Below are 24,331 nucleotides of genomic sequence, written 5' to 3'. Positions count from 1 at the left end.
CACCCTCACCCATTATGTTCTTGATTGCCTGTTGATTAATGTATATAGCAACACTGAGATAAGGACTGTTCCTGAACAAATAGCCTGGATGTGTCACAACGGAAAGATTGATGATATTCTGGAGAAATATAAGAATTTTGCACCAAGATTATAACCTTTTGTTGAATTGTCTGAATGTCTATTGCAAATTGTCTATATACCTAGTCATAAAAGTATTTGTGTGTACGTCTGATAACATACTACACGTGTAAAGGAAGAAATGTATATGTTTATCACTCAGAATGTTCGGTAATATGTTTACTGTTTGTGAAGAGTCTATATATGTATGAGCACGTTGTACTGAACAGGGTGAGAATAACTTAAGCTACCTCATCCCTTTGAGTGTATTTTACCTTAATAAACTTATTTCAATTTCAATGTCAACTTGTGGTTTTGATGAGGCACGTTTTTCCAAGTCATCCGCTACCTCGTTGAGTACTATTCCAACATGAGGTGGAATCCACATGAATTTCACTTTGTGATCGTTCAGCTGTATTTCATTTATCCTTTCCTACACCGTCGAATATTGTGCTGTTAATCATGAGTATCCAACTTGGTCAGTTACTAACGGCTCTCCGTTAGTCTTCTGTTTAAACTTTGTCACTAATTATTAAGTGTTTGCCAGTTTTGAATGGTTATTAATTTGCCTTATCTATTTCTTCACTCATTAAGCTGGTCTACTGAGAGTAAATAAGCCGTGTTGTATTCTGAATCGATTTTTCTGAAATCACTGATTGGCAAGTGGCCGACGAGGCGCTGGTTCAAGGCCGAGATGATTCTTCTCTCCTATCCTCGTCGCCTCCTACCTAAAACACACTATTATAGTTTAATTGGAACTGTAGCGCAGTTTGGGGACTTCTGGGATATGTCTGGTAATTTTCAAAACTATGTAGTACTTTCATGATTACAATTTTTAATGTATGAACTGGCACTTAGTTTGGATGAATACTTATATAATTAGGTTTAGCACAGGAACCTGTTATGTACGATGAATTCTGAATTTACCTTTATGTTGAATATGTTAGTTGCTTATTCTCAAACACTTGTACACTTGAAACTGTAAAAAGCTTCTTTCATCCACAGCGCTGATCTATCTTGTTGCGACTATAGCAAGAAGAAAATGTTGTAGGAGCGGCAGCCAAGTAGCAAGTTCCAAGTAGCACGGGCTATGGTGAGCCCGTAACTTACCTGGCACAGGAGCGGGCCGTAGTAGACTTACCAGGCACAGTAGCGGTTCCATTAGATGTGTTTAGGGGAGCTTCAAATGAAATAAGGTGGTCAGTTCCGTAGGCAATTATATGTGGCTCTGCTACCTTGTACTACCCTTCATATAGTCTAGGGTAGCTGCACAAATGTGCAGCTACCCTAGACTATATGTACCTAATGTATACATTAGATGATGTACCTAATATATTAAGATGTACCTAATATATTAATAAAAAACAAAAACAAAATTTCCACTAACACTACATGAGATTAGTGTTTATTCTTATGAATGAGGTACTTACACATTTCTTGGACTCCATTGACCGTGTTATCTCTGAATTCCGCGATTTTTTTCACATGCCATTATATAATGACGCAAAGTATGCGAATAGTTCTGTTTATAGTTAATAGTGTGACAGTTTACATAGTCAAATCTACATCAGCAGATGTTGCAGACTCCCAGAGGTACTTGTTGGTGAGCCTAAGCCTAGCAGTGGTAACATCTAGAAGTCTGCTAACCTTATAGGATGACCCATAGACGTGGGGTTCTTCCTGCATAATATAATGATGATAGATGGAGTAACTGGTGTGACCTTCACTTTGCCTGATTATGTGCCTCTGTAACCCTTTCCATCACCGCCCACGGGATGGGTATAGAGTGCATATTAAAGAAATGCATTAATTCTTAATTAATAAGAATTAAATTAATAATTTATAATTATTCGAATATTAATTCATCTAAGTTCAGTTGTTCTTTCATTATCAGTGACGAAAATCATCCCAGAGGATGAGGATCTGAGAGGATCATAATCATCTCCCATACTAGTTAAGGCTGCAGATCATAGAACTAAAAATTCTACAAACAAGACACATAAAGGTTAATCTTATTGTGACAAATCATGAACAAGTTTTAAAATCTCAATTCAAGCTACAGTACTTAAATTTTAATGGGTTTAATGCGACTCACACAAGCGGTAACAGTTTCTCATTGATCTAGCTTCAGTGTAGAGCAGACATAACATAATGTTATTTAACCCATAGGGTAACCTATGAAACTATGGACCATCTCAAGTTATAAAGAATGGAAGACCTACTCTTAAACTATGGACTTCCTATCCTTATGATGGCCAGTAGAGCCATCATAAGGATAGGATCAGGCAATCACTCTAATCAGGCAACTGCTCAATAGGTCATTCTGGCACATTAGGAAAGGATTTTAACCCTTCAATGGATACAAAGCAGGATGTGTGTAGTTACTGGGCTTCATCTAGTTTTTGGTTAGGTTCTAATATGTTAGCTGCTTTCATTTCGAGCTAGCAACAGTGAGTGTGATGTTAATTAGTTGAGAACATTCCATTTCTGTTGTTTTAAAGTTTTTGTGGGTTTTGGCCTGAAGGCAAATGTTACGTTATGTGTTAAATTATCCTGTATGAAAGTTCCGCAGCCCTATTGAGCCTGTATCCATGTAGTGACATACCCCCCATTATCATGTATGCCTGTATGTACAATATTATTTCATGTACTTTAAATATTCCTTTAATGTGTAATATGCAATTGTACCAAATATTGTACTTACAGTTTAGAGAATTTAGGGCATCCCCATTGTGACGTATTATCGGAAATAAATTAATATTTTATGGTGTCAAAAGGATATGACAAGAAGTTACAAAAGATGTAAAATCAACATTTATGAATGCATTCAGTCCCAAGCTGGTTGGAAGCAGGATGGGCACCTTATGCACTAAAACCCAAATATCATGGCAATTGCAAGAAAGTGAATACTGTATAGGAATCTGAAGGTATAGGTATAATCTGAAGGTATAGGTATCTGAATTAGACTTTAATGTTACTCTTCACATATTCTATGTGATACATTTGTGCCCTCATCAAAGTAACTGTATTTACTTGGGAGTGAAAACCATATTTACTTATGGTACTGTACTAATTTATAGAAGTACAGTGTTACTCTGGTTAATATTGTATTGTTGTATTGCATAACAACTTGTGGGAGTTTAAAACAGGGATACGAGTGTCATCATCTTTTTTATCAATCTTTCATACCACTGCCTATTACACACCACTAGCTTTCCCTGAAACTGCAGTACAGTTCCTAAAGCATACAGAAGTCAACTACAGCAGTGTATGGGTATAATTGATCTTCCATAATAATTCGCCTTTGGGATGAATGAATACTAGAACCTTTTAGTTATTCAGCTGACTATACTAATTTTTTTGCTGAATCTTTACGCAACAATGCTAGTGAGGAATATATGTTACATTGGAATTGTGTTTATTAGTTATTAATATAATGACAAAAATACAATAATAATTATAATAATTAATTAGTCATAATTAATTTATAAGAATTTAGTTCTTCTTTAGAACTTATAAAATATATTTTGCTATAGTAATTGGAGAGCTTTGTCCTGTGATATTTCACTGATTCCATTTGTCTGCTCGAAGGCCATCCAGGCGACAGTGTGAGTGTTTTCCCAGCCTGGTATCTTGCTGAACGTTGCTATAGAAGATGGGTTGTCGTAGGCGACGTGGGCGTTAGGAATGAAGCCTTGGCTAGCATATAGCCTCCCCATGACCTTGATTACCAGTCTACCGAGCCCCAGTTTCCTGTAGCTGTCGTCCGTCCCCAACATGCCGATGCTTCCATACATGGTCGGCGACATCCAGGAGACAGGTGTTTCCTCATTTCCGGAGTAGGGCAGGTGCTGGAGGTCCAGCGGAGAGTCCTTAGTCACGCTCGAGTCGAGGAACACTCCAACAGATGGCAGATGCTGCGATAGGCTCCACGTGGACTCCAGCGGTTGGGTCTTGTTAAAGCTGCTCCTCTCCAGCAGGTGTTGGAGCCCAGTTTTGACAAGTTTACAGACACGGAAACCTGGATTGTTCCTGAGAGCAAAAGGGAAGAATGATATGCTGGGTACAGAGCAATGTTTTTAAGTAAACAGCCAAGGCAGCAAGCACATTTGTTGCCTGATTTATACTCTCACACTATAAGTAAATCCGCTGAGTGTCCATCTTCCATAGGCACAGAAGCCGGGTTACTTATCGAGCTTACGTAATCTACTACTGGCTTAAATCAGTGTAATTTCCTCCTAAAAATCTGAGATTTTGACATAAGAAAAAATATTAAGAGTAGGACGGTGGATCGGTCCCAATATCTTGCTCCAAATATTTTCTGGTATATCACATTGTGAATTCATTATGTATTCTTATGTAGTTTTTTATAATTTCGGCATGTAGTTTCATATTAATTGTTCCTCAATTTACTCTATTTCAATTTTTTTTTTATTATTTATAAATATTTAAGTACGATTAAAGGTAGAATAGTATTTTGCCGTCTAGGTTCAATGGTAAATTGCTAAGAAAATACCTTTAAGTAAATTCTATAAATTCCCTGCTTAAGCTTTTCCTGTTTTGTTTTATTCACTATACATTGTAATAAAATATACGCTTCTTACTATGACAAGACTTTCTCTCTCAAATAAAGTTTTTCTTTACTAGTCAAAATCTGACAACTATTGAAACATTTCCAATAATAGGATTTTGGTTCCTACACTTATGTATATATAAATTATCTCAGAGTTTATTCCACCAGTTACTTACCTGGATATTGTAATTATCCATGTTATAATGAATATAATAGCATTAAACTTTCTGCACACACACAAGTAACAGTGAACCTAGGGAAAATAATTGCTTTGACAAGCACTTAAATTACGCTCCTGTACAAAAATCTGAAACCCATCTCTCAGATAATTTCACTATAAAATCAGCTTATATCTGTCAAGTTGGTTAACCTTTTAATTGACAAATTACGACACTACATGAAAATGTAGTGAAATATGGAACTTGCACTTTAATAAGAACATATTAATGTTTATTGTAATGACCAGAGTTTGTCTTTATAAAGGTTTTGATAAAGTTTGAGCTCGAGTGAGAAGAAATTTTTTTTTTATTTTTATTTTTACATGCAAGCATGCGTATAATATACAATAAAAACAGAACAAATATAACATAGAACAAAAGTACAAAGCACACATATGTTAAATGACAAAGGAACAAATCAAGAGAAGACCAGCCAGAAGGGCTGACCACAAAACAAAAATGCATATACAAACATAACACAAATATAAACACAGCGTAATACAAACATAAGGGAAACAGAGAGGCGAGAAACTTACAAAACAAGTCTAACACCTCAAACACATAATGCACACATAACAAAGAGCACACCCCAACAGCCTGAAGGGCACACAATATGACAAACAAGCGCACACGACAACCATACAAGAAAACCCACAATACAAACCGGGAAACAATACCCACCCCACCCACTCACATACACACCCCACAACCAGGCAACACAAAATACATAGAAATCACTTGCGAGGAACCTCGTGAGAAATGTACTTCTCCGGGAAAAGAGCATGAGGATATTTCCCCTTGTAAGCTTCCCAGACTAGATCTTCAAGGTCGGTACGGTTTTTGATCCCCCGCTCTCGAGCGGGTATCATAAACTCGAGAACATCTATATCTGGCGGCATCGGCCAACGCCCAAGGTCACTGACGCAAGTCGCATAACGAGGCTGGGGAGCGCTAATCACGCCCTTCGAGGAAGCAGATGACACCGGAGAAGCGGACGAGGGTCGCCGAGCCTGCCACGCCTTCTTCATCGGAGCAGGTGCCGGACGCTGAGACGATAGCACTTCCACGGATACCGCAGGAGACACGGAAGGGACTGCAGGAAACGGAAGAGGCGGCAAGACCGCTGCCGAGGAAACGGGTAACGAGGAAGGGGCCACCGAACATCCAGAGCGAGCATCCTTTCTCAACATCACTACCAGGCCACCCCGCTCACCACCAACTACAGCAGGGGGAACCACCGCCCACGAAGAACCGGAGCCATCCGACGCAGGCAACGCACCTGAAGCAGGACCCTCGGACACCGGACCAGAAGGTGAGGCCGAAACGCCGGCGCCGGCATCCTCAGGCAAGTGTACCTCCGCCACCACCGTAGTGTGCACCACATCCGGAGCCACTCCACCGTCAACGGAAGGACGACACTCGTCGAATTCGCCAACATCAGCCCACGCAGAAGAACGCCGGGAACGCTTAGGCTCGGGCCGCACATCATCAGACCCGGAGGCAGACTCAGCGACCCGCGCAGCACCAACCGAGCGAACCGACGCACGCCGCAGCACGGCAACCTCCTCAACCACACGGGGCACCAGGCCAGGCACAGGAGGGAATGCCGGAACCACCTCAGCTCCCAGCACAGCCGGAACAGACGGCGAGGGCGCAGGGACCGGGACAGACACAGCAGAGGAAGAACTGGAAGACGAGGGGTCCGAGCAAACGGCAGGCGGAAGAGGCTCACGGACACCAGGTGGAGCACTAGGCGAGGACCCAACCTCCGGAGGAGATGCGGCAACAACAGGGGGCGCAACAGGTGGAGCAACAGCTGCTACAGAGGGCACCTCCTCAGCCGAAGAGACGTCCATACCCACCGAATCATCCCCCACAGGAAGGGGCGGAAAATCCTCCTCACTGAAGAGATTCACTGGTGCAACAGGAGGCGCAGAACAGTCAGCAGCCTGATGGCCCAAAAGACCACAACGATAACACGTCCGCGGCTGACGGGCGTAAAACACCCGAACGTTGTACCCCATAAGGCGCACAGAGGACGGAATATCCGCCCGAAGTCTCATGCCCAGGGTGCGAATGTTAGACCTCACACCCTTAAGAGGACTAGAAGACACCACGTTCACTCTCACACTAACAACTGCGCCAAACCGGCCGAAATACCGCCGTAGCAGAGCCTCTGGAAACTCCAAGGGAGCCCCATGCACACTGATGTAAGTAAGTGCACCACTCCTATCCGAGAGGGTGACAGTGCCCGCACCATCCGGCAGGGGCAGTGTCCGCCCCTCGTATCCCCGGAGAAAATCGCGATACGCCACCTCCTCTGCAAGCTTCACAATCGCCCTACGGGCCGTTACCAACTCGACCCCATAAATCGCAAACACAGGGACAGAGAGCATTTCACAAGCCAGGGCAATCTCCGGGTAACCAGCCCGCACAGAGAACTCTAGTCCCACAGAGCAGAGACACACCCGCCCCCAACCGGCCGAAACGGGCAAACAACACCAACTGCTGGAGCGCCGATTCAACACGTCCGCCCCGTACCGAAGCTAGGGCCAGACCAGCCTAGTGAGAAGAAATTGTAAGGAACAAATTATGAAATCAAAAGATTTTGGTCAGTACATCGTGCAACACTGCCTGAACATGATTAAATTGTTAAACATAAGCTACTAGCTGGCTTGGAGAGTTTTTATGGAAACAAGTAATTAAGTTGTAAACAGCCAGTAGGTTATATCAGTTAATATGGACTTAGTAAAGTCTGTTAGTGTAAATAAGATATTTGCTAGAGACGATTGGTATGACATGTGGACACATTTCCACCATGCGGTTTAATTTTAATTGTGTCTGGCTGGTGTTGGTAGACCATTAGGACCAGGGTGGTCATAACCACCCACAGAAACAAGATTTTATAGAAAGAAACACAAGGGTTGGCCGTTGAGTGTCTACTGGTTTGCAGTGCTGCCGGCGGTACGATCAAGTAGTGATATGAAAACTACTGGGTGTATTTAAGACGTTGGACTTAGTGGTTGACTAAGAAGAGGGCAGCTAGTAGGGTATTAAATTTATAGATAATTTTGTTAAATATTTGGGCAGAACACATAAGAGAATGTAGATGGTTATGGTATGAGCTTTTTGCAGTATGCAGCCGGAGGAGGCAGGCAAATTCAATTTGGGGATCTGTGAGTGAAGTTTTGTCCAGTTTGTCGGCATAATTTACTCTCAGTTACGACCGTTCCTTTATGTATCTGCCATCGAGTTTATATATTTTTATTATTTAGATTATAAATGCAACTTACAGCTCACTCACAGTTTTATAGCAAGTAAAGTAACCTGTAAGAGGATATGGTATTTATGTGGTGTACCAGTGTTCTGTGTGTAATTTTAACTTTTCCACCAGTGTTAATGTATTGTATTTTGTAATGCCTTGTATTTTGTTGGTGTAAATCCTTGCTTCTATCCAACGAGAGAATTGGATTTAAAGTAAATGTCAGTAGACTAAATAATTTGTTATGAGTGTAGGATTTTTTTTTAATAAATAGATTGTTACCAAGCAATCTGTCTTTCCTGTGGGCTTGGTGAAGTCGTTATCTACCCTTAGACACGTACTTCGGAATGTCTTCCTGGAGCCGGGTCTAGCAATCCACAAAATTAGACTATTATACAGATAATGCATGTAAAGGACATTTTGGCACTATCCAAGGATAGTATTTGTGACTAATATTAAGTCCTCAGTGACGAACCGGGTATATGCCCTACCCTAAAGATGCCACTGCGGACCCAAGTGTATGATCCTTCGAATGATATCATGGCAGACTTAACAATTGTTGTTAATGCTTGTAATGTGTTCTTATACTGATGTTATGCTTAACATTGTTTAATTATTGTTTTCATTTTTGTCAGTTTTTGAAATTTCATTCTCATTTATTACAACGTATTCAGTATCTTCATGCTGTTGAATTGTTGAAATTGCAGTTAAATGTTGTCTATTTTATATAATTATTCCTATTATTTATATTTCATTTTCTTCAAACTATTTTCCTTTTCCCACCTTACATATGTTATTAACTGTCTTTGCCATCCTTGCCACACACACCAAGACGTTTCTAACATTTAACAGAATGAAGCCTGCGTAGTCCTAGAACAGCTCCCTCAACTGAACTGGTAAACACTTTCCTGAGTTTCTAAATGAGCTTTCACTCTATGCGAAGTTTAGTTTGGTGTAGGACTTAAAAGACTTAAGGCCTATCAACTGCACGAAGGTTATTAAAGCCTTGACATTAGCTTACTGACCAACCAGCAAGTATACTTTAGCCCTGAACAAAGTCCAGAACTAAAGTAAACTCTATGTGTATACCGAAAGTGGAGGACACATCTTGTTGTATATATTCCTGCACGGTAGATATTGCCAATATAAAGTTCACTATATGGTAAGGTAAGTACCAACCTGGGGAGTTCAGCATCCAAGTTAGGGCGGTAAGTAAATGTGTAATTTGGACCCCAAATGACTAGGGAGCTCCCCAGCTCTTTGGCCAGCATCTTCAGCGGCTCAACCAGGTAGTGGGGAACATGGTAGATCATCAGGCGTCGTTGCCAGTCCAATAGAGGCGTCTCCCTAAGTGCCGCTATCAGTTGTTCGAATTCTGCTTCCCGGCAGTAGACGGCAATACAGGAGGGCACGTTCTAGAGGTAGAGAAACAGTGTAAGAACACCAGCGTCTGTTAGTCTCTATTACATCAAAATGTACGCACGTAAGTAAAAAAGATAATAGAATTAAGCTAAAGAAACAAATGTGGCAGAAAATATTAGAAATTTCTCTTTTCCAAAAAGAGTGGTAGACGATTGTAATAATTGAAGTGAGAACCCGGTTGATTCCAAAATTGTTAGTACATTTTGGTTTTGGCGGCGTATGGCTTCCGGCTTCACAACATCACTGAAATGATGTGCTAAATTTGCCTGAATCAAACCAAACCGGGGATCCGCGAATAGAAAACTGAACATTACATCGATTTTGCGAGCCGCTATGAATTGAAGCACATCAGTTTTTGGTCTTAGGGGATTTATACGTCGAAATGTGATGTACTATGCGAGAGGACAGGATGCAGGAGATACGCAGTACTCACCGTCTTCTGCCACAAGAGTACGTGAGACTGTGGTTGGGCAGCCAAGGTATAGAATGTGGTCGTGGACAGCCACTCTCGAGCGTGTAGGAGCAGGATGTTGTGCATCTGTCATAGTTTACATTCAAGTTAGCAACTAAACAAAAATTATGATTAAAAATGAGAATTATCTGCATTCAAAAGCTCATTCATGTTAATGAACTGACTTTTACGAAATGAAATATTATTGCAAGGTCTTGTGCAATATTATAGTAAGACTGCTGTTTTAATATTTTACTTGATAAATAATAATAATTACCAAAACTTTGTAGTCCTTCAGTGGGAGAATGTTCAAAGCAATGTATTTCAGTCCATACATATTTTCAGCAACATGTATTTGTAACTTTGAAGTCTAAATGTAAATCGGATATTTTTTAAAAACAAAAATATATCTGAAAGTTTTCGTCTCACTATTACCAAGTGAGAAAAGTTGACATATTGTTATAAATTAAGGCAAATCGATTCACAGTTACTGAATACAGGAGGTCGTCTCGCGTTCAATGAATAATGAAATGTTACAATTTCTCTCTTGAATCTAAATTGAGCCATAATCGTCACCCATTCATTAAAATAGTTTAAGGAGCTTCTTGAAATACTTCTTGAAAATCATTTTCAAGAAGGGTAGGAAATTATCAGGAGAGATCGGCAAGCCACTACGACTATATCATTTGCCAATGTTAAGGTTTTAGCTAGTCCACAGTTCTCTCCCGGAGCTACAGTCAAGTGAGGGTCAACTCACGGTGGCCGAGTAGGGTAGGTCCGCCTTGAGGCTGTCAGCAAGTTCCATAAGTTGGCGCCTACTGGTCACTTGAGTGAAGATTCGCGTAGCCATGATAAGTCTCCCTTCCTCGCTCTACTGGTTCACTTGAAAGAAACGCATACAGTGTAGGAAATACGATCATGTGACTGAAAAGATATTTATACATAATTTTTAACAAATAAAATAATAGGCTAGTCTTATTTATGTTTCTGAAGATGTTCGGCAACATTAAAAATAACAAGAATTCTTAAGGGACAAAAGGAAACAAATTCTGTGATGACATCTTGATACAGAATTCAAAGAAACTGCTGGATCCATTATCGAGCAAATACCTTTTTAAGATAAAAGTTGAACCAAAATGTTTTGATGTAGCAAAAGAAAATTCTTATACTCAAAATCCTCCATCCACAACCTGCATAGCATTTGATTTACCAATTATATAGCTGGTGCCACCTTAATTAATTTAAACACTAACACTATATACTTAAATTTAACTTATTCTAATTGTACACTCCACACACGATGGTCTTAGATGTTTGCATCAGCTTTGCTGGTGCTCCCTTCTGTGTAGCGTGGGAACGGTTCAGAATTCTACCGGAAAAAAACATAACTTTCAGGGAGACCTTAAGTGGGCGGAGCTAGTCAAAAGCATTTGGCTGGCCTAGAGTAGATTTCTTTTGAAAGACTTTGATTTCATTGGCTCGAGTTTTGAGAGGTGGGGCTTATTGTGCCTAGGAAAACGTAGAGGGGGTGGAGCTTGTTTTCCACTGGTATACTTGTTGAGAAATGATCGTTAGTGTGTCTTGGAGCTTCACTGGGGGGTGCAGGTCTTCTGAACTGGTGGGCAAGCCATTCAACATCTCTGCCCAGATTGCAGTAAGGTATTGTGCCACTTGAGTATTTCATGTATAATCGGTATTTCAAACCATTGCTTTTAGGATGTTTTATTAGAGTAGGATATATGTTCATTTGTTTTAAAAATACGTGCCTGTTTCAATAAAGTAAATATTTTGATCTAGTGGTATTTAGTTAATTCCCTCTTTTGGTTATAAATGCTGTGTTATTCCTTTTTATATGTGGCATTCATGTGCGGTATTGGAAACCCTATATTCTCAATAAGTAAAGTAAAAGTTATATGATTACTCCCCAAGCAATTATATTGCCAATATTGCCCTTAAGTTCATGATTATTGATTTCTGTCCTTTCTGGGAGATCAGTAGTCTAGACATTCAGGTATTTTAGCAGGAAGGTGGTGGCAGTGTGCTATTAAGTTTATTCAGTTCTTATTCAAATTGAATTAATTATAAATTAATGATCATAAATTAATGATCCCTTCCTTTGTTGCTTCCCCCTCATTTAATATTTCAGAATCACTATTAGTTAGTAGTTCAGTGAGGGTCACACTGATCTGCAAGCAGTGTTAAGCTGGGGTATTGAGTGAGTAAGGGGGTACAGCAGGGCGGGATTATTACATGATGGAAGCATGGTGAGTCCCTTAGTACATGAACTCGTCCGCACTACTCTGGATATATGTTATGATAGATTTTCTAGATTAGGTACATGTATATAGTCCAGGAACTCTCTGAAAGTCTAGGAAGCCATCACTGGCAATATAAAGTTAGTTCGTGCTTAAAGTCTGGATTGCTTCAAGAATTTGTAATCTTCTTACATCTTGGATTTTGTCTATTATACAAGTGTTTTTATTTATCATTTCTCTTGTTAGGGTGATGTCATGGGCTTGTCTCATGTGATTTTTGGGGACACCGGATTGAAGACGACAGGTCAAACGCCTCGTCAGCTTGGTCAACGTCATACTTATGTACTTAGATTGAAGGTTACATCCTTTGTGGGGGAAAGTGTACATGTGTACTACGTTTGACTGCTGTAAAGGGTTCTCCGTCGACTTCAGGCTGTTTTTAAAAGTAAGTAATTATCAAAAGAAGGCACCAAACCGGGAAGGCTATGTAGCACCATCAAATACGCAAAATAATCAGAGGGCGCTAAATATCACCAAGGATGCCAATACGAGAACAAAAACGCATAAGGCGAACGATATCAAAAGTATCCGAGTCACCAAGAATTCTATCGAGGGACAGGTGACCGCGAGGGGCGGTCGGAAAGCAAGACACACGCTCGTCCTGGAAGTCAGGACATTCAAGAAGGACATGCACGACCGTAAGAGGGACAATGCAACTAGGACAATAAGGAGCAGGGCGGCGCTCCATCAAGTGACCATGGATTAAGCGAGTATGGCCAATACGCAACCTCGCCAGAGCTGTTTCCCACCGCCGGTTACGGTGGAAGGAGGACGGCCACGAGGAAACACAACATTTAAGAGTACGTAGCTTGTTACCAGTAACAGACAACCAAGAAGCCTGCCAACGGGTAAGGACTGAGGAATGGATAACCGGGTAAAAGTCGGAATACGGAATGCCTTTACGAGAGATGGGACAAGAGCGGACAGCTTCCTTAGCGGCAGCATCCGCACGCTCATTTAAAGACACGCCAATATGGCTGGGAACCCAACAAAACTCAACCGACTTAAATTTACTGTGAACGAGAAACAGCCAATGCTGGATCTCGACAACTACTGGATGAACTGGATTAAAGCACCCGAGAGCCATGAGGGCACTACGAGAGTCAACAACAACCACAAAGGAAGACTGACAACGAGAAAGCAGGAGACGAAGAGCATAGAGAATAGCATAAAGTTCCGCTGTAAAGATGCTAGTCTCCGGAGGCAAGCGACACATATAAGTGCGATCAGGAAAAACAACAGAGTAGCCAACACCGTCCGCTGACTTAGACCCATCGGTGAAGACAGAAACGGAGCGGGAGTGAGAAGAAAAGTGCTCGAGGAAAAGGCGTTTTAGAACCGTAGGAGGGGTAAAAGCTTTAGTGATACGAGTCAAGGATGTACAAAACCGCGGAAGAGGGACCCTCCACGGGGGCAAAGAAGGAACAACACGAGGAGAAACATCAGAAATACGAACGGAAAGAGAATCCTGTAGGCGAGATAACCGGACAGAAAGAGGGAGGTGGTGAAGAGGAACAGGAACCGCAGGAGGGGTAAAAGTTAAAGCACGACAGAGGCGAGAGGAAGGATGTTGCAAGGACCGCGCAAGATAGCGAAGACAGTAGCGATCACGGCGGTCCTGGAGAGACAGGAAGCCAGTGTCAACATACAGGCTAAGGACGGGAGTCGAACGAAAGGCACCAGAACTGAGGCGCAACCCAGTATGGTGCAAAGCATCAAGACGGCGAAGAGTAGAAGGAGAAGCAGACGAGTAAGCAGGGCAACCATAATCGAGCTTAGACAGGACGAGAGAGGAATGTAAAGCAAGGAGAGTGCGCCTATCTGCCCCCCAAGAAGTATGGGACAAGACCCGAAGGAGGGTAAGGGTCTTAGAGCACTCAACACGGAGGTAAGAGATATGGGGAGACCAAGACAAACGAGTGTCTAGGAATAACCCCAAAAGCTTCGCGGAATCTTTGTATTCAAGGGGATGACCATAAAGTGACAAAGAGGGACGAAGAACAACCCGTTTCCGCGTAAAAGTCATGGCACAAGTCTTAGAAGTAGAGAACTTGAAGCCATGACCTGTGGCCCAAGACGACACGGCATCAATTGCAAGTTGAAGCCGGCGTTGAAGGAGAGGCGAATCATCACCCTGACAACAAAGGGTAAGATCATCGACATAGAGAGCGGAGAAGACACCAGAAGGAAGAGAGGAAAGAAGACCATTGAGGGCAACCAGAAAAAGAGTAGTGCTCAGAACACTACCCTGGGGCACACCTTCGTATTGCTGAAAAGAGGGAGACAGAGCGGTACCAAGGCGCACCCGAAAGGAACGACGAGAGAGGAAGCTGCGGAGAAAGAGAGGGAGATGACCACGAAGGCCAAAAGAATGAAGTTGAGATAGGATATGATAACGCCAAGTGGTGTCGTAAGCCTTTTCTAGGTCAAAAAGGACGGCAACAACGGAGGTCTTCGCAGCAAAAGCAGTACGAATATAGACCTCCAAGTTCACCAGGACATCTGTCGTGCTGCGGCACTTGCGGAAACCAAATTGAGAAGGGGAGAGGAGGTGATGGTGTTCCAGGAACCACATCAGACGAACGTTAACCATACGTTCAAAGAGTTTGCAGACACAACTTGTGAGAGCAATAGGGCGAAAGTCCTTAGGGGAAGTACCCAGAGACCCCGGTTTGCGAACAGGGAGGACAACGGCATCGAGCCAGTCCTCAGGGACTGACGACGACTCCCAGATCCGATTATACAGACTCAGTAAATACTGAGACGTGCTCGGAGGGAGATGGCGAAGCATCTCATAATGAATACCATCGGAGCCCGCCGCCGTAGAACCGCAGAGGGCCAGGGCAGAACGAAGTTCAGAGAGAGAGAAGGGATCATTATAGGGAAGCTGAAGATGAGTGCAGAAATCTAAAGGACGAGACTCAAGGACAGGTTTACGAAGAAGGAAAGATTAGGGAAGATGAAGACCAGAGCTAACAGAAGAAAAGTGGGAACCCAGTTCGGAAGCGACCTGCAACGGGTCCGCCACAAGAGTATCATGGAGGTGAAGGACCGGTGAAACATCGGGAACGAACTTACCCGCTATCTTGCGGATACGCTTCCAGATCTGGGCCAGAGGGGTTTCGGACGTAATTGTCGAGACATAAGATGCCCAACATTCACGTTTAGCCGTACGGATGGCCCTACGGGCCACCGCACTCGCTTTCCGAGAGAAAAGAAAAGAATCAGTCGTCTGCCTACGGCGGTGCTTCTTCCAGGCTGCACGCTTACAGCGGACAGCCCGAGCACAGTCCGCATTCCACCAGGGAACGCACTTCCGTGGACCCCGAGAGGAAGAGCGAGGAATAGAGCGGAGGGCAGCGTCGAAGACAGTGTCATGAAAAAGGAGGAGAGCGCGAGAGAGGGGCAGAAGGGAGAGGTCAGAGAGAGTAGCACTGAGGGAAAATAGGGTCCAGTCCGCCTTAGCAAACTGCCACCTAGGGAAAGAGAGGGAAGGGCGAAAAGAGAAAAAGGAAACAAGGATGGGGAAATGATCACTTCCATGGAGGTCATCAAGAACCTGCCACGTGAAATCTAAGTAAAGAGAAGAAGAGCAGAGAGAAAGATCAAGACAAGAAAGGGTGCGAGTTCGAGAGTCCAAATGAGTGGGCTCACCAGAATTCAGAAGAGACAGGGAAGAAGAGAGGAGAAACGGCTCAAGGAGGCGACCCCGGGTATTCGTCAGAACGTCACCCCAAAGAGAATGACGACAATTGAAGTCACCCAGCAGGAGCACAGGCTCCGGCAAGGAGTCTAGGAGGTGTTTCAAATCAGGAAGAGAGAGCGGGACACTCGGGGGGAGATAAATGGAACAAACTGTGTACCATTTCCCCACAAAGATACGAGCAGCAGAACAATGGAGAGGCGAAGGAAAAAGTAAAGGAACAAAGGGAACATCAGCCCGAATCAAGAGAGCAGAAGAATTAGAAGCCCCAGCAATGGCTGGGGGGGGGGGAGAGAAAGGAATAGCCACGAAAACGACCAGGACGAGCACCAAGCATTGGCTCCTGGAGACAGACACAAAGGGGCGAAAACCGCGAAACCAGAAGTTGGAGTTCGAGGAAATTGGCGTAATAACCTCGAACGTTCCATTGAAGAATGGACAACGACGAGAAGAGAAAGGACAAAAACAGAGAACAAGGAAGAAACAAAGGCGAAAGACCAACAGAGCACGTTAAAGAATATCAGGGTCGGGATCAGGGTCAGCAAAGTCAGGGTTAGGGGGCATGGGTAAACTGAGCAAAGACGGAGGGAAGGAAACGGGAGAACAGATCAGAGGTGGGCGGGCAGGGTCCGGAGGAGGAGGAGGAGGAGGAGGAGGAGACAACGGAGAGGAGCAGTCAAGGACAGCAGCAGGAAGAGGGGGAGTAGAAAGAGAGGAGCGCACCCCAGCAAGAGCAGCAACCGAAAGGGAAGCAGGGGCCAAAGAAACCTCCATAGCAGGAACAGGGGGCGCAAGCACTGAAACGGGAGGGGAAGGAGCAACAGAGCCAGAAGGAGGAGCTGAGGAAGAAAGCGAAGCCTTCTTACCCGCCGGGGAAGAGGAAGGAGAGGAGCCAGGCTTACGCTCCTGACTTAAAGAGACCGGTGTCCCAGCAACTACGTACCGGGCAACGGATTCCAGTGTCTCAACAGGAGAAGCCGAACGAGAGCACACACGACGGCCGTTAGGAGAGCGATGGACATCCGCCCGCACCGACAGGCGGCGGGGAGAGCCGATAGATGGAGGAAGAGGATGGGAAGGAGGATCGGAGGGGGACGAGGAAGAAGACACAGAAGACACGACAGACCGGGTAGAAGGAAGGGGAACCCCAGACAGAGGACCAGGAGGAGGATCCTTCGGGAGAGAACCCAAAGGGACAGAGGAGGGGGCAGTGGGCGCATCAGGGTCCAAGGCCCGGAAACGGTTGTGAGTCTGAGGAAGGCGGGAAGGATGAGGAGAGGAAGAGCGCAACACGCGAGCATAAGAGATATTAGCATAAGGCGGGAGCCAGCGAACCTGGCGCCTCGCCTCAGGAAAAGATAAACGCTCCCGGTGCTTCAAGTTGAGGACGGCTGCCTCAAGCTTGTAATGGACACACGCACGGGAGAAGGTAGGATGGGCCTCACCGCAGTTGAGGCAACGAGCCTGGGGAGAAGCGCACTCCGACTTAGAGTGACCTTCGCCACCACACAAAGGACAGAGAGAGACAGTCCCGGAGCAGCGGAGGGCACCATGCCCAAACCTCCAGCACTTGTTGCAGAGCCGAGGAGAAGGAATGTACTCCTGGACAGAGCACCTGGCACCAGCAAGAATGACAGAGGGTGGAAGGGTCCTACCATCAAAGGTAATCTTCACAACCCGGAGGGGTTGACGGCGACTACCACGAGGGGGACGAGTAAACGTGTCCACCTGGAGAATAGAGTGGCCCTGGGCAGCGAGGATATGTCGAATATCGTCGTGGCAGTCGCGCAGGTCCCGAACACCGGTCGCAACATGGGGCGGGAGCAAAATAGTGCCAACACTGGCATTCAACTGAACGTTCTTCGAGACCCGAACGGGGGTCTCGCCAAGGCAGGATAAGGCAGCCAAGCGGGAAGCAGCATCCTGAGAAGGAGCAGCAACGACACGTGTACCGAGACGAGTGGGGTTGAAAGTAATGGAGGCATCCACGGAATCAATGAGATGTCGATGGAGAGAGAAATCGTCAGGAGGCGCAGAATCAAGAGGGAGGAGATCAAAATATTTGGCCCACGAAGCGGGACCAAACAAGGCTTGATAGGTAGCAGAACTGGAAGGAATCGAGCGAGGGCGGCCGTGACGAGGACGGCGGTGGGAACCCCCAGAGAGAGAGGGGTCAAAAGGCGCAGTAGTTACAACTAGAGAAGGAGCCGCGCCAGGGGACGAGGTAGTCACCACTGGGGGCTTGGGGCTCGACCCAACCACAGAGGAGGGAGGGGAGCCAGAGGAAGGAGTCAGAGAGGCCAAAGGAGGAGCAAGGTCGGGGCCCAATGCAGCGGAGGCTACAGAGCCCGGTCTTCCAATACGGACCGACTCGGGGGCTTGGTCGCCCACCCCACGAGCCTGAGAAGGTAAACCAGAAGAAGCCGAAGCAGGGGTAATCATCTTGACGAAAGAAAGAATTCACTCACGAATGTGCCCCCACACCCACCATGGAGCCACAATTAGAGGCAGGACACCCAACAAGAAGCTATCGCCGATCTTGTCGGGGCCTCCTAGGGGTGCGTCGCGAGTATACGCCCCACAAACGCCACCTTAAGAAACCGACAGTCCATCGAGATCGGGTTCAGTGACGAAGTGGGGATTGACAATAAAAGGTTCCCCTCGCTCTCGACGTCGGGTACTGCAGTTCTACGGGTGCATGAGTATGCCTCCTCAAGCACCCGGGCGTCAAAATAGAAGAAGTCCAAGGGAAGAACCAGAACGAGCAAAAGGTCGGTAGGAAACGGCAAGCAGATAGGAGAAGAGGGGGGAGAAAAACGAAACAGAAGGAAAAGGAAAAGATGCCCAGCAGAATTGGAGAGGACGGCAGCAGGAGCACAAGGCTAGAAAAGGACAGAGGACTGTCCCAAGGAGCATCACACTCCGGCAGCCGCCCACTAAGCCCCCACACGGCGACAACGAGCTGAGCGGGGAGGGGGGCTGTTTTTAAAAACAGTTTATTAAAAACAGCCTGAAGCCGACAGATGTGGGGAAATTTGATATACAGAAATTTTTCTGTAGGTTAGATTTAAAAGCACTACAATCACCTCCTGTGGTTGATTGTTCAATAAATCCCTGAACTATATGTTTAACAGATCTCTGACCCTATCCATGGAGGACAAAAGAAAATGTATATATGCTGATTAGCATTGTACATGTGTGGCCACGTCTGTGGTAGAAAATAATAATAAAAAGTCATGACTATCCAACTTGGTGGGTTACTAATGGCTCTCCGTTAGTCTTCTGTTTAAGCTTGGTCACTGATTATTAGGTGTTTGCCAGTTTTTAATGGTTATTAATTTGCCCTATCTATTACTTCACTCACTAAGCTGGTCTACTGAGAGTAAATAAACCGTGTTGTATTCTGAATCGATTATTCTGAAATCACTGATTGGCAAGTGGCCGGCGAGGCGCTGGTTCAAGGCCGTGATGACTCGTCTCTCCTACCCCTCGCTACCCCAAACACACTATTATATTTTAATTGGTGCTGTAGCACAGTTTGAGGACTTCTGGGATATGTCTGGTACTTTTCACAACTGTGTAGTACCTTCATGATTACAATTTGTAATGTATGAACTGGTATTTATTTTGGATGAATACTTATATAATTAGGTTTAGCGCAGGAACCTGTTATGTACGATGAATTCTGAATTTACCTTTATGTTGAATATGTTAGTTGCTGATTCTCAAACACTTGTACACTTTGAAACTGTAAATAGCTTCTTTCATCCACAGCGCTGCTCTATCTTGTTGCGACTATAGCAAGAAGAAAATGTTGTAGAGGCGGCAGCCAGCCAGGGTCCTTCACCCTGCCACACGCCTGGTACACTGAGCTTCCCGGGACGACCGTGAGATGTGTTTATGAAAGCTTCCAATGAATTAAGATGGTCAGTTTCGTAGGCAATTATATGTGGCTCTGCAACCTTTTCCACTACCACCCACAGGAATGGTATGCGCGCTTAATGAATGAACTAGCACTACATGAGAGAAGTGTTTATCCTTATGAATGAGGTACTTACACATTTCTTGGATCCCATTGATCGTGTTATCTCTAAATTCTGCGATTTTTTCACATTCCATTATATAATGACGCGAAGTATGTGTAGTAAATGTGTCATATCTATTGTATCGCGGGCGGAGCTATTATTGTACCAGATGGATGCTCGCTTGACTTATTTTTTTGGTCGTCAGATCAGCTGTGTCGTGCTTGTACACAGGGGGCCAGATTCACGAAGCAGTTACGTACGTAGTTACGAATGTTTTTCTTTTTAGCATCTTCGTAGCGGCTACGTTGGTATTCAGGTAGGCATTTAAGAAGAAAAATCTTCGTAAGTTTGCTTCGTCGTGCTAAGAGTGCTCTCGACCACTCGTAGCGTTACGTAAACTGGATATAACTCAATTTTTATCTACTACACAACACGGAGGATCGATTTTATTATAAACAAAACATTTTAGCTAGAGAAATTCGTCAAGAGGCGTCCTTCGTGTTAACTCTATACGCATTCTCTGCTTGAAACTTGTAGTAAGGCTGTCTTTTATGTTGCGGTGGTCGCTGATTGGTTGGTTGCTTCAAAGGTACTGGCTCCGGCAGAAGATGTGGTTTTCTTCATGTTTTTGATGACTTCTTGTCTATGAGGACAACGAATGGAGATTGCAGGATGATCGCCTTTTCAAAGCAAACAACAAAGCTGTTTGTTCTGTTTACCAAAGCTGTAAACACCATTTCTGGTAGCAGAGAAGGATGGGGTAGGGTACAGAAATCTTGAGCGAGGAACTGGAGACGAAGCGAGATGAGAAATCGATGGCCCAACCACCGTGGGCAATCCTTGCAGCTAATGTTGTGGTTGGTTTGTAATTTGACTCATAGTTTTAAATATTTAGAACTTCTTTTTCAGTTTTATAAAACAATACAGATTTTATACAAAATTTGAAAATATTCTGAGTTACTTTACAATTTATTGAAATATTTTAGTTTTGTTTTATTAGTACTATAAAACTGTAATATCAATAAGCTATTGGTTAAGTACTAATTGTAATTAAAAAGCAATAAAATGCTTATCATCAAACACTAAGAATGTTAAGTTAGGTCGTGGTTTTCTATTCAGCTTTTCAGGTAAACTCAAATATTCACAATATATTTGACAATACGATTTAATACTAAGTGAAAATAAGTCCAATGCCTGACTGCTATGAATGGTACGTAATTGCCCTTACTTATGCCGTTACATTTACCGCCCCATTTTTGGACAACCCATTCTCGCACTTTCGTATAGTCAATATTGACTTATTTTATATGTGCATATGTGACATACTAAACATACTAGTTTACCTTGATAAGCTTCATAGAAAACACCAACCTTACCTAACCTTCTTAGTATGTTAAGATAAGCATCTTATTGCTTCGTAATTACAATTATTACTTAACCTATTATAGGTATAGGTTAAGTAATAATTGTAATTACGAAGCAATAAGATCCTTATCTTAACATACTAAGAAGGTTAGGTATGGTTGGTGTTTTCTATGAAGCTTTTCAGAGTAAACTTGTATGTTTAGTATGTCACATATGCACGTATTTAATAAGTCAATATTGACTGTAAGAAAGTGCGAGAACGGGTTGTTTTGGAGGGCAGGCTGGTCAAAGTACAGTGGGAGGCACTCTAGGAACAGTGAACTCAACGGCATCATTAGAGGATAGTCACCTGTATGTCCAGCTGAGATATTCATTCATTCATTCATTTATTAAGCATCCCATACACATGGGGTGGGCAGTGGTGCAAAGGGCTACAGAGGCACATAATGGGACTCAAGAACTAAATCCCATAGTTCATTTAGCTAAGTAAGTGACAACCATGTGAAGATAGTGACAGCCGTTAATATTACATAAACATATACATATACATGCATACACAGACATATATGTAATGAGAGGGCGTCCATTACTTAACGCTCCATAACTCTGATGTTCTTATTGGCCGAGGAGATGGGATCAGAGTAAACCCCGGGAAGAATTTTCAATTCAATTTCTTTCTTTATAATGCACCCCATACCCATCCCGTGGGCGGTGGTGTAATGGGTTACAGAGGCACATAATCGGTTCAGGAATTGAACCCTCTAGTTCGTTTAGCTAAGCAAATAACAATCTTTTGACGCTAGTTACAAAATTATTAATGATATATATATACGTGTACATATTCTCATACATACATGTACATATATATATATATACATATATACATACACATACATATTCAATCACCTACACAAATACACACATCAATAATCTTTTGTATCACAAGTGATTCAACAAGAGGCTCACAACGGTCACTATACAAGCCACTTTACATCTATGGTGAGTCACACAGTTACTAGTCTTGCTGCAAACCCACCCAACTGGACGGCAGCTTTACAGTCATATGCATGCATTCCCTACAGTAAGCAAATTTTGGATACTGCGGCAAGCAGTTTGTGAGAAACAAATTGGAAACAGAATTTCAACATAATTTGTCACAGAATTAAATAATCTTTTTTTTTTTTTTGCTGAATCTTTTCGCAACAATGCTAATGAAGAATATTTGTTACATTGGAATTGTGTTTATTAATTATTACTATAATGACAATAATTCTTGTTGTTATGATTATTATTGTATTTGTCATTATTAATTTATAAGAGTTCCCCTTTAGAACTTATAAAATATATTTTGCTATAGTAATTGAGGATCTTTGTCCTGTGATATTTCAATGATTCCATTTGTCTGCTCGAAGGCCATCCAGGCGACAGAGTGAGTGTTTTCCCAGCCTGGTATCTTGCTGAACGTTGCTATAGAAGATGGGTTGTCGTGGCTGACGTGGGCGTTAGGAATGAAGCCCTGGCTAGCATATAGCCTCCCCATGATCTTGATTACCAGTCTACCGAGCCCCAGCTTTCTGTAGCTGTCGTCCGTCCCCAACATGCCGATGCTTCCATACATGGTGGGTGACATCCAGGAGACAGGTGTTTCCTCATTTCCGGAAAAGTGCAGGTGCTGGAGGTCCAGCGGCGAGTCCTTATTCACGCTCGAGTCGAGGAACACTCCAACAGATGGCAGATGCTGCGATAGTCTCCAAGTGGACTCCAGCGGTTGCTCCTTGTTAAAGAGGCTCCTCTCCAGTAGGTGTTGGAGCCCAGTTTTGACAAGTTTACAGGACACGGAAACCTGGCTTGTTCCTGGAAGCAAGAGCAAAGAATGATATGCTGGGTACAGAGCAATGTTATTTTTTAAGTAAACAGCCAAAGGCAGCAGCACATTTGTTTCCTGAGTTATACTCTCACAATAAAAGTAAATCCGCTGAGTGTCCATCTGCCTAAGGCACAGAAGCCCGGTCACTTACCAAGCTTACGTAATCCACTACTGGCTTAAATCAGTATAATTTCCTCCTAAATGTCTGAGATTTTGACATAAGAGAAAATCTTAGAGTAGGAAGGTGGGTCGGTCCCAATTACTTGCTCCAAAGATTTTCTGGTATATCACATTGTGAATTCATTACGTATTCTTATGTAGTTTCTCATAATTTAGGCATATAGATTCATATTTATTGTTCATCTATTTACTCTATTTCAAAATTTTAAATTATATATAAATATTTAAGTACGATTAAATGTTGAATGGTATTTTGCTGTCTAGATTCAGTAGCAAATTGCCAATAAAAGCAGTTTAAGTTAATTCTATAAATTCCCTGCTTAAATTTTTCCTGTTTATTTTAATGGCCAGGGTTAGTTTTTATAAATATTTTGATAAAGCTTGAACTTGAATGAGAAGAAATTGTAAGGAACAAATTATGAAATCAAAAGTCAGTACAGCGTGCAAAACTGCCTGAACATGACTAAATTGTAAAATATAAACCACTGACTGGTTTGGAGAGTTTTATGCACATTAGTAATTAAGTTGTAAGCAGCTAGTAGGTTATATCAGTTAATTTGTACTTGACTGAAGTTGCGAGAGCAAGGGTGCTGTTTGGTGTGTCGGCGCCAAGGGGGCCTCCCCTCCCTCCTGTTGTGCGTGCCCAGTCTGTGGGCCTCGAGTTTTCTGATTGATCTGGCTATCCTATGGTGGGGCTCGTGCTGTGTGAAATGCTGCAGTCCCTATGGTAGACGTTTATGGCATTGAACTGGTGACTGACCACAGGGTAGTTGTCAAGTTTACGACGGAGGTGTGCCGGGCGTTTTTGCGTCGTTACGAGGGGCGAACCTTGC

General features: G+C 43.4%; 1 protein-coding gene across 2 annotated transcripts; it reads right to left on the bottom strand.

Annotated features, from left to right (window-relative positions):
• Positions 1 to 3,063: 3,063 nt before the first annotated feature.
• LOC138370357 (uncharacterized) lies at positions 3,064 to 19,933 on the bottom strand. 2 transcript variants are annotated; one of them, XM_069334707.1, is made up of 5 exons: positions 19,757 to 19,933; positions 10,801 to 10,925; positions 10,026 to 10,130; positions 9,350 to 9,585; positions 3,064 to 4,149 (listed from the first exon to the last, which is right to left on the bottom strand). In XM_069334707.1, the coding sequence occupies exons 2-5, from the start codon at positions 10,891 to 10,893 to the stop codon at positions 3,648 to 3,650; spliced, it is 936 nt and encodes a 311-aa protein (XP_069190808.1). In that variant the 5' UTR covers positions 10,894 to 10,925; positions 19,757 to 19,933; the 3' UTR covers positions 3,064 to 3,647. The 2 variants fall into 2 exon arrangements, with proteins under 2 accessions (XP_069190808.1, XP_069190810.1); XM_069334709.1 differs by having other exon boundaries at positions 10,801 to 10,917.
• Positions 19,934 to 24,331: the final 4,398 nt, after the last annotated feature.

This window comes from Procambarus clarkii, chromosome 31 (assembly GCF_040958095.1).
Source record: "Procambarus clarkii isolate CNS0578487 chromosome 31, FALCON_Pclarkii_2.0, whole genome shotgun sequence".
Taxonomy (NCBI): Eukaryota; Metazoa; Arthropoda; class Malacostraca; order Decapoda; family Cambaridae; genus Procambarus; species Procambarus clarkii.
This window is presented reverse-complemented; position numbering and strand designations above follow the sequence as displayed.